This window comes from Asterias amurensis, chromosome 15, assembly GCF_032118995.1.
Source record: "Asterias amurensis chromosome 15, ASM3211899v1".
In the NCBI taxonomy this organism is placed as follows: domain Eukaryota; kingdom Metazoa; phylum Echinodermata; class Asteroidea; order Forcipulatida; family Asteriidae; genus Asterias; species Asterias amurensis.
The window spans coordinates 6,320,130-6,331,528 of record NC_092662.1 but is presented as its reverse complement, the minus strand read 5'-3'; the positions used below and the strand labels follow the sequence as shown (position 1 = coordinate 6,331,528).

General features: G+C 40.7%; 1 protein-coding gene across 1 annotated transcript in view; it reads left to right on the top strand.

Annotated features, from left to right (window-relative positions):
- The first annotated feature begins 4,033 nt into the window (after window positions 1-4,033).
- Window positions 4,034-11,399, top strand: part of LOC139947986 (uncharacterized) — a 39,304-nt gene continuing 31,938 nt past the window's right edge. The window contains exons 1-6 of the mRNA XM_071945927.1: window positions 4,034-4,063; window positions 5,418-7,632; window positions 8,392-8,514; window positions 8,876-8,913; window positions 10,109-10,204; window positions 10,777-10,865. Of these exons, the coding sequence (XP_071802028.1) occupies window positions 4,046-4,063; window positions 5,418-7,632; window positions 8,392-8,514; window positions 8,876-8,913; window positions 10,109-10,204; window positions 10,777-10,865 (2,579 nt within the window). The 5' untranslated portion in view covers window positions 4,034-4,045. The remainder of the gene's footprint in view (window positions 4,064-5,417; window positions 7,633-8,391; window positions 8,515-8,875; window positions 8,914-10,108; window positions 10,205-10,776; window positions 10,866-11,399) is intronic.

Below are 11,399 nucleotides of genomic sequence, written 5' to 3'. Positions count from 1 at the left end.
GGTCAGTTCAATTCAATTCAATTCAATTCAATTCAATTCAATTTATTTATTTCATCACAGATTACAAGTAAAAAGTGAAAATTGTTTTCCCTGTGTGCACTAAAAAGATTAAAATTTGATACTTATAGAAAAACAAAAAACATTACATTTTAAAAACACAGAATTAATTACAAAAATTAATATAAGCAACAAATAGGCTAGTTCAAAAGGAGGTTGTTCATTGGCCAATCTATGTGCGTTTCGATTGTTTCGTCATCGTTTGACCTCAAAGATGGCGGCTGGATGACGTCAATGCATAAGGTCTATTCTGTACTTCCTTGATTTCAATTGGGTGAAGTCCCGGTTTAAATTAAATTTTTTGTTTTGGTTTCAGATATCATTATTTTAATATTGCAATCTCGAATGTTAAAGGCAGTGGACACTATTGGTTATTACTCTAAATAATTGTTATCTTGAAACCTTACTTGGTTTATGAATAATGGGAGCTGTTGATAGTATAAAACATTGTGAGAAACGGCTCCCTCTGAAGGAACGTAGTTTTCGAGAAATAAGTAATTTTCCACGAATTTTGATTTAGAGACCTCAGAATTGGATTTTGAGGTCTTGAACTCGGGCATCTGAAAGCACACAACTTCCGTGTGACAAGGGCGTTTTTTCCTTTCATTATTAAAGTCATCGGACACTTTCGGTAAACAGTATTTTCCAAAGGCGCACACTTCGTGTATCACAAATTATATATAAAATAACAAACCTGTGAAAATTTAGGCTCAATCGGTCATCGGAGTCGGGAGAAAATAACGGGGAAACCCACCCTTGTTTCCGCACGTTTCGCCGTGTCATGACATGTGTTTACAGTAAATCCGTAATTCTCGCTATCGAGAATTGATAATTGTTTTAATGTTTTCTCAAAAAGTAAAGCATTTCATGGAATAATATTTCAAGAGAAGTCTTTCACCACTACCTTCTGTAAGCCCTGTAAGTTATTTGTAAATCTGTGAACTTTTTATATTTTTTTCTGTTCCGAAAGTGTATAATGGCTATAAATTATTATCTCGCAACTTCGAGTTGAGCTCAAATTTTTACAGGTTTGTTATTTTATGTTTAAATATGTTGAGAGACACCAAGTGAGAAGACTGGTCTTTGACATTTACCAATAGTGTCCATTGTCTTTATAGTTAGTAATCGTTATACAAAAAGGAAGCTTTTGACACTTTTCATGTTTTATGATGAGTGTAGGCCTATTCGAGAGGGCAGTAATTTTTTTACAAAAAGAGCTATCTCAGTGTAACAATAATGATATCGAGCCTACTCATGAAGCAATCTCACTGGTGTGTATTTTCTTTAAGTTCAAGAGCATTATACGCAGAACTTGATTTTCTTTACATACACTCACCGGATACGTTATGGCGCCAAACAAAGATGCGGATTAATATAACATCCCGCCCCATGTGACGCGCCGGATATTGATTAGCATGCGCCTGTTGATTGGTCAGCGGCTCATTGAGCGTTGTGCACGGTGTATGGGTGGGTGTGATGATACCCTTGATTGCAAACCTGCAATAGGATCATAGTCAAACGAGGTCTCAAATCATTGACTAAATTATCATTTTTTAGTGTTTGTTTTACAAACTTGTGTCGGCAGAGTCGCTCCAATGCAGCTACCTGACTACCGTTTGTCGAATATACCGAGCTTAGAAACGTTCATTTATTTTGTATGGTGTAATGGGTTCACTTGTTGCATACCCAACTGACACTGTTATGGTCAAAAATAAAACTTGTCTTGTTTGCAACGATTGTTTTGTGCAATGTTGTTTTAGCTTAAACTAGATTTTTTTTTAGAGAACAACACTTTGTTACCCTAAGGTCAACTTATATGCAACCATCAAGGGTATAACAATGCACATTGCAATGCACAGTTCCAAAGGCCTGGTACATTATGTTATAGGGAATTTGGACAGGACACTGTATCTGAACATTTTGCTCGGCTCGAGGTTGGTTTTGTTTATAGATCCATTGAAAATCTCCTTTGTATGTGTTTTAGCAAGCGAAACCAATTTGGGACAATTGAGATTTTTGCAAATTGTTTTATGATCGTTTTTGTCAACAAAAAACTCCTTTGTGTGTGTTTTAGCAAGCGTGTTTTAGCAAGCGAAACCGATTTGAGACAATTGAGATTTTTGCAAATTGTTTATTGATCGTTTTTGTCAACAAAAAAAACACTGCATTTTTTCAAGAGAGCACTTAAAAATCATCTTTTTCCTTAGGCCCTGTCAAATGCTTTTTGTTCATGTGTTGTATTATTTGTAATGCTTAGCGCTGTGATCTAAATGGAATGGAATGGCTCTGTATAAAAGCCCTGCGTATGTATGTATGTTTGTCTTGAGAGTGATGGGCAGGATGACACCGAGTGATTTCTGGCCTTGTCATGATGAAGTTTTAGTCCGCAAAAACAAAATACAATTTCTTTGAATTAGTATACCTACAACCTTCTTTCTGATTCTGTACCAATTTAATAGAGTTTAATTGCACAAAATGTTCATTTAGCTACTGATATTGTATAAACTATGAAACAAATGAAGTTAATAAAATGCAAAAACCAAAGAGAAACCGGCCTATGTGATTTATTGCCAATGTCACTTCATGTCTATGGATGCGTGACCTAGGCCCACATACAGTGACATGTATATAGGCCCTATACCCTATATGCAATGTCGACCTCGGTATACCAACAGGCGTCGGCCATTAACCTAGCAAAACAGTGATAACTTGGGTTTCTTTATGCTAAGAGGGCAATTTGTCCACAACGTTTCAAAGGCAAAAATGATATGTGAATTAACATGCCCCCTATACTCGTCATCTTTTTTCACATTCATATCGTTTTAAAATGGCAAAACACAATGATTATTTATCTCTCTACTTGCTTTTCTAAAAAAATTCATTGTTCGAGTTTCCTGTGTTTTGCACTCCCGAGATCCTTGAGTGTATGGCAACGGGGAGGTGCCGGTTGTCCATGCCCCGGCCGGCCGGGTGTGTGCCCCCCCCCCCACCCCCCGTTCATTGGAATGTTATGTTTGACTTTTTAGATTTAAAGTTACCAGCGTAAAATTGAATGTTTCGTAAGCTTTTATGATATAGGCCTAAAAGTTCAGTGTTTTATTTTATTATATTTACACGCAGAAAAAGCATACATCCATGTCAGCTTGTTTGAAAAAACGTAACAAGAGCGAGTGAAAAGGGGCCTTTGAAAGGATGCAAGCGGGAATAATACAGTTTTTATTGTTCCGAAGAGGTGGTCCACATAATATCACCTATAGTGCGGCCCACCTTGGGCCTAAGTTTGTCACTATACGCGATGTACGTTTATCCATAACGTGTCACGAGTTGTCTAAGTCTACAGTTCCCATCCAAAAGGGGTTCCCCGCATGTATGCCTTGGTCTTCATCAATCTTCAAGAACTCACAAATTAACCCATTGCAATCAGCGGACTGATATGATAATCAAACCTAACACTTCGCTTTATCTGCCTTCGTTGCACTGACTGGTGTTTGGGGCGTACCGGCCGCCGGGGGCCATCGGGTGCCCTTTTAACAGTGCTATGATTGTTTACCATCATAATACAATGACCAGAACCTTATACAATGGCCATGCAAGGCCGCTTGGTTTGTAGTTGACCCATAGAGTAGTCTTTGGTTGACATATAGCAAAGATTGCAACTGTTATGATGGTCAGGGTTAGGGTTAAAGTGAGCAGTGCCCCCCTTGAGACTCCACACTTTCGACGGAAGAAAAATGAAGAATGTGCTAGTTTTCTGCCTTTATTCACTCTTTCTTTACCACAGTTCTTCGATTAGTTCGAATCACTGAGTAAGACAAGTTTAAAAGTTAAAGACAGAGTTCGATTCTTGCTGATATCACATTGAAATGCTCATCCTATAGGACTTGCTGCTCATGTAGTCTTCCGACCAACCTAAAAAATAGTCCCTACGTCGATTTTCTGCCCCAAAGCAGCCCTGTACTAACTGCGCATGCGCGGCACAGCATCGGCAATGGCGGCGGATTGGAAGGTAAGTTCTTACACCAAAAAAGCCTTGAATTTTCACTTTCCGTGCAACTTATCTCTAAAATACTTTACCCGTGCTTGGGTGGTGGTGTACTCTACAGGAAGATATAGCCATTTTATGATTGAAAGTCTAAAAAGGGTCGAAAGTTTAATAAATCCAGCGTACCTAACTCGTTGTGGCTAAATCATATGCCGAAACGACCACTTACATGAACGACAATGCAAATTTAGATTATTCTTGTGATAACCACTGTTGGTTAAATTCCTCTATTTTTCCGCCCAATCATTGTGGAACTACCTCACAACTAAAGGCAACATTTTTGTATATGTATAGTGGTTCAAACATTACAGTTTTTAACAAATTATATAACAGTTTTGAAGTAAACAAAACATGAACTACGGAAAATGACATGATGTGAGCACCACAGGTGACCGGCAAGTTTGCATGAGAGGGTGGCAGAGTTGCAAATATTGTGATATTTAGTAAATTTTAGTTTCCAAGAAATTAATACTTCTCATAGTTTATAGCTTAATCTAGCTTTTATGATGTTTACCTTAAAATTAGGCCTATCTTACCTCGAAAAAACAATTTTAAAATTAACAAATCCTCACATTGATTTATTTTTTATTGACTATTGTTGTTGAAACTTTGTAAATTTAAAACAACATTCTTTTCAGTTTACTGAAAATGTTTTTTTATTTTAAAGCCATTATACACTTTCGGAACAAAAAAATAAATAAAAGTTCACAGATTTACAAATAACTTACAGGGTTTACAAAAGGTAATGGTAAAAGACTTCTCTTGAAATATTATTCCATGAAATGCTTTACTTTTTGAGGAGAATTACGGATTTATAGTAAACACATGTCATGACAAGGCGAAACGTGCAGAAACAAGGGTGGGTTTTCCCGTTATTTTCTCCCGACTCCGATGACCGATTGAGCCTAAATTTGCACAGGTATGTTATTTTATGTATAAGTTGTGATACACGAAGTGTGGGCTTTTGGACAGTTCTGTTTACCGAAAGTGTCCAATGGCTTTAAATGCCACTTTATTCAATTGTCACAGATGGCTACACATGAAGGGATGCAAGTCAGCTCCAGAGCAAAGTTGCACAAGTCGCCCCCAGGCAAAGTCACTTTACAGGGGGTTACTTGGCATGGAGTGACTGTGGTAGGGGACGACTTTGCCAGAGGGCGACTTTGTCGGGGGTGACTTTGCCAGGAGGCGTGATGACTGGTTCCCACGGAAACTATCAGGAATTTGATTGGATTGAGTAGGCCTAATTTATCAATTTAAATTTTTTTAACTGGAGATAATAATTTTAACTGTGTACTATTATTATTATTTTAAACAGGTGTACAAAACTAGATCGTCTGGAAGGCAGCCTTCGAGGCAAATGATGGAAGACTTAAGCAGTGGAGGCCCTTCGGCAAGAACCAACAACAGGACGCCAAAGCTGCTAGAAACTGATGGAGATAAAGGTATTAACACCAAGAAAAGATCAGCAAAAGAAGAGATACTCTTACAGCAAAATGAGACCCAAAAGAAAGGAATGAAAGACACTGGGATACAAGTTTATAAGGCAGGCGTGAGAAAGACTGCCTTGACCCCTACTGTAAACACAAGCATTGTCAAGGCCAAGGTGAAAGTAACTGCTCGTAAATCTTTACCTCGTGCTTTGCTTCCCAAAAAATCACCCCCAACTACTGCAGAGAAAAACAGTCGGAGTTCCAGTAGAAGAAACATTCTACCGATTAGATTTGAATTTCAAAAAGCAAACTCGCAAAACCGTCGTATTTTGATTCGAAACAATTCTGCTGCGCAAAACGAAACAAGTAATATTGCTTCACCTGCCCAACCTCAGCTGAACCAAAGTGGGTTACCCAAAAACACTGACGACGTTCAACCCAAAGTGTTGACTGCAGCACGGAAATCAGCCCCATATTCAAAAAATACTCCCAAGACTAAAAATACTTCACCTGCCCAATCTCAAGTGATGCAAAATGGGTTAGCCCAAAACACTGACGACGGTCCACCCAAAATGTTGACTGCAGCACGGAAATCAGCCCCATTTTCAAGAAACACTCCGAAGAATAAGAATACTTCACCTGCCCAATCTCAAGTGATACAAAATGGTGTACCCCAAAACACTGACGACGTTCAACCCAAACGGTTGATTGCAGCACGAAAATCAGCCCCATATTCAAGAAACACTCCGAAGAATAAGAATACTTCACCTGCCCAATCTCAAGTGATACAAAATGGTGTACCCCAAAACACTGACGACGCTCAACCCAAAGCGTTGTTTTCAGCACGGAAGTCAGCCCCATATTCAAGAAACACTCTCAAGACTAAAAATACTTCACCTGCCCAATCTCAAGTGATACAAAGTGGGTTACCCCAAAACACTGACGACGGTCAACCCAAAGTGCTGACTGCAGCACGGAAATCGGCCCCATATTCAAGAAATACTCCCAAGACTATTTCACCTGCCCAGTCTCAGGTGATTCAAAATGGTTTACCCAAAAGCACGGATGACGGTCAACCCAAAGTGTGGATTACAGCGCGGAAGTCGGCCCCATATTCAAGAAATTCTCAAATAAATAAGAATACAACCGATGTAACGGATACAGACTCTGGAGTACAAGAGGCTTGCCCAGCACCAAAGAGTCCTCTAAATACCATGTTGGTAAATGAGCAGGATTCTCCGGTTAAGACAAGTCCGATACAAACACCGTACGACGACGCCATCAGTAACAATGCCAAAGAAAATGGTGATCTGTCTCAACAAGGTTTCAGGGAAGTTGTGGATGACGGGTCGTTTATGCCAATGAGGATTACAAGATCTTTATCACCGGCGACTTTGCTTCAAGGAGTACAACGTGCTGCTGTGTTGGGTTTATTAAAGTCCAAATCTTTGCATGCTAATACAATAGGTCAAAGGTCACAGGAGCAAGCTGAAATCAACCTTAACTTCAGAAATAAAGTTTCTAAAGCGATAGCTAAGAACAATAGTGTAGCTAAATTAAGATCCCAAACACCAGAGAGTAAAACTGAAGATGAGGCGGATATCAACACGGACGACAGCGCCGATACTAGTCCAGATTTAGCAGCAACTTCTCCCAATACCTCGCAAGCTGAGGATCAAGATGTTTTTGATGAGTACGACCCACCGAAGTTAATCAGCAGTAAGGATCTTGAAGCTCTTGAGCTAAGTAGTAATGATGAGACGATGGGTTTGGAAAGATCACCGCCAGATATCCTCCCTGCTGTGGAAGTTATGCAACAACAGACGTACCCCCCGTGTGGCGATCAAGTCACCTCAGATCGAGATAATCCAACACCAATACCAGGAACTACGGCCTCCTCCTTAACCCCTCCGCATGCCCAAGCTGCAGACTTTCCTGTAGGTACTGCCGGCTCTGCTACTCCGGATTCTTCAGCCATGGAATCCTCGCCGTCAGATCAAAGAAAGAAGAACAAGAGAAAACCTCGTAGAAACACTCACTTTGGCATGAAGAGACATCGCAATGGAAAACCTGGAAACAAAATCAATAACTATGATTCTGGTAAGTCGACCTACCTCAAATGTTTTTATCAATTTTGGTACAGATCTTTAAAGTCGATGATTATTGAAAACTCTATTATTAGTGAACTCCATATCCACCATTTTGCCTACAATCTTTACCCATCATGCTAAACACCCTGGATTTACCAAAGACAAATACGAAGGCTGGAGACCGTTCATTCTGATGCTCTGCCCCTATACACTCTGGAACTTGATACCCCATTCATTAGCCGATGTGACCTCCATTTCCAAGTTCACTATTAAAGGCAGTGGACACTTGGTAATTACTCAAAATAATTATTAGCGTAAAACCTTTCTTGATTACAAGTAATGGGGAGAGGTTGATAGTATAAAACATTGTAAAAAACAGCTCCCTCTGAAGTGACGTAGTTTTCTAGAAAGAAGTAATTTTCCACAGAGTTTGAGGTCTCGAATCCAAGCATCTAAAAGCGCACAACTTCGTGTGACAAGGGTGTTCTTTTTTTTCATAATTATCTCGCAACTCCTACGACCAATCGAGCTCAAATTTTCACAGGTTTGTTAATTTGTGCATTTGTTGATATACACCAAGTGGTCTTTGACAATTACCAATAGTGTCCACTGTCTTTAAAACTCACTAGTTTGTTTGTTACAATTTCCTCTGTCAGTTTCATCTGTTTTGTTGTAGCGCTTTGCAACTGCTGGAAAGGCGCTGTAATAATAGCTGCTATCATTATTTATATTATATTTAATTATGTCCCTTTACAATGTGTTCGTGCAGATTCTACTGATATGCAGAGTGAGACAAGTGGCGATCAAGAACCTGGTTCAAAGAAGCATAGGTCAAGCAGTTCCTCTACTCTAGCTAGCTTAGAATCAGATGCTGAATCCACCACTACGAATGGTAAGAGCTTTCCTACAGTTATTCACCATTTAGCAATGTTTAGTACCAGGATTTTTCCATTCTTGTGTCTTCCACCCAGAAGGGATTATTGATTCGGAATCGCAGAACTTTCTTTGAAGCACCAGGATTTGTTGTTTCTCTATCAAGAAAATTCATGCACTGGGAGGAGCAGAACCTTAGCCGTGAGACACAACCATCAACTGGGTCCATGGGCGGAAACCAAGAGCAGGAAAAAGAACAGCCCATTAACAGTACATCTGATATCAACTAAAACACTAATAGCTTCAGATCACCTACATTTCAATTCTTCAGGAGATAGGAAAGGCAATGATGGATGTTTGATTATTTTATTTGATTACAGAGATTATTGATCAACAAGCCATCAGTCGCCATCTTCAGGTGAGATTTTAGTATAATTACTGTCTTGAAGACGTGGACCATTGAAATTCAACCCACACCGCATCCTCGAAGAAATTGTCTATTGATGTCAAACCCACACTAAGGTTTTAGATATGATTTGGTAAAAGGAAGTCATTATTAACTTGGCCTCCAAATTGTTCTCTTACAATACATTTACATCTAAATGACAGAAAAACAAGTTATCAATCAAATTTCTACAAAACACATCCAATGCTCACATAATTTTCGATTACTGGCTGTGTTTCGTACTAAATTCGTTCGATAAGTTGACATTTTACTAGCCTGATGAACTTCTTTCATGAGAATAGCAAGGCGTTCAAAATTAAAACAGGGTGTCCAAAAGACGCCCAGACACCCTCTGGCTAACACCATGACCAACACCCCATCCTTAGCCTCATGACCCACACCCCATCCTAAGCCTCATGACCCACACCCCATCCTAAGCCTCATGACCCACACCCCATCCTTAGCCTCATGACCCACACCCCATCCTTAGCCTCGTGACCCACACCCCATCCTTAGCCTCATGACCCACACCCCATCCTTAGCCTCATGACCCACACCCCATCCTTAGCCTCATGACCCACACCCCATCTTAAGCCTCATGACCCACACCCCATCCTTAGCCTCATGACCCACACCCCATCTTAAGCCTCATGACCCACACCCCATCCTTAGCCTCATGACCCACACCCCATCCTTAGCCTCATGACCCACACCCCATCCTTAGCCTCATGACCCACACCCCATCCTTAGCCTCATGACCCACACCCCATCTTAAGCCTCATGACCCACACCCCATCCTTAGCCTCATGACCCACACCCCATCCTAAGCCTCATGACCCACACCCCATCCTTAGCCTCATGACCCACACCCCATCCTTAGCCTCATGACCCACACCCCATCCTTAGCCTCATGACCCACACCCCATCCTTAGCCTCATGACCCACACCCCATCCTTAGCCTCATGACCCACTCCCCATCCTTAGCCTCATGACCCACACCCCATCCTTAGCCTCATGACCCACACCCCATCCTTAGCCTCATGACCCACACCCCATCCTTAGCCTCATGACCCACACCCCATCCTTAGCCTCATGACCCACACCCCGTCCTTAGCCTCGGTACCCTCAGGTATCATTTACATCCCAATGTCTTAATATCTCTTCACAGTCTGAGCTACCCTTGTGTTGTTGTCGTATGGAGCAAGACGGCCCATCCTCAGTAACGCTAAACACCTGCAGAGCATTGGAAGTCATCGGTAACGAGGTGAGTATACTACAAATAATACTAAATGAAAAGCTAATAATCTTAGTTGGCCGCGGTAAATGTTATGATTTTTTTATACTAACAACCAATGTAAAGTAAGCACTGTATACTCAGTACTGTCTCGAGGTCTGTGAAAAAAATAAAAGTAATGATCCACAGCGGACGGGTGGGATTCAAACCCACTACCTTTGAATTGCTTGAGCAGATGTCTTACCGCTAGACCACTAGCCTGGTGGCTAGAGGCAGTTCAAATCCTATTGACCCCTTGCATGCGCGTCACACGCGGCGACTGATGCCACGCTCACCATGTTGGTGGGCAGTTAGGTTTACGTGTATTAACGCCGCGTCGCCTAAAATGCACACTTCACTGCATAACGCTGATGATGACGTCAGGTGAAATGGGTCAATAAAGAATATAATTGGTTAATCCTTCAAATCCTTTAGGGTACTAAGCACTGTATACTTCCCGAGTTCTGTGAAAACAACCACAGGCAAATCACTCGGGTTGGATTCGAACCCACAACCTTATCGCTACAGTGAGCTGAAATGCTTTGATATCTTTTCTCTTTCAGCTCGTTGAGTGTAAAAACAAAATCAATTCCAACAAGTTACATCGACCATCTTCAAGAGTTCCTTACGGTGCATTCTGCATAGAACACAAGTAAGTTATGATACTAAGTGAGTAATGATACCTTTACTCCAACTAAAAAATCTTTTCAAAACCAACACAATAAAACTAAATAAATAGAGTCGTAGTCTTGTAATAATTTCATCAGCCCTTTGATATTTGAAGCTTATTACCTAACATTGTTTAAAAGTTTCTGACAGTACCTGGGTTACGAATTGATTTTTCAGAATTCATCTAAAGTAAAGTCCCATCCCGTTAAGGTAATCCCCTGACTGCCGCTTCCTAGGTTGTATCATAAACTTGGGGTTGCTCCCTGACTATTCAGTAGTAATAGGTTGAATGGATTCTGACTGGCACCCCTGAACAAAGTTATTGGCAAAATGGGGAAACCATCAACATAGGGCTAGATAACTCAGTTGGTAGAGCACCGGCATGCTAATCCGGAGGTCGCAGGTTCAAGTCCCACTCTGGTCAATGGACCCTTCCCATGAAATATGCTAATTACATTCACACATGCAGACAGACCCTGTTGGTTGGCAAACGCCATAGAGTTGTGCACTAAGCAGA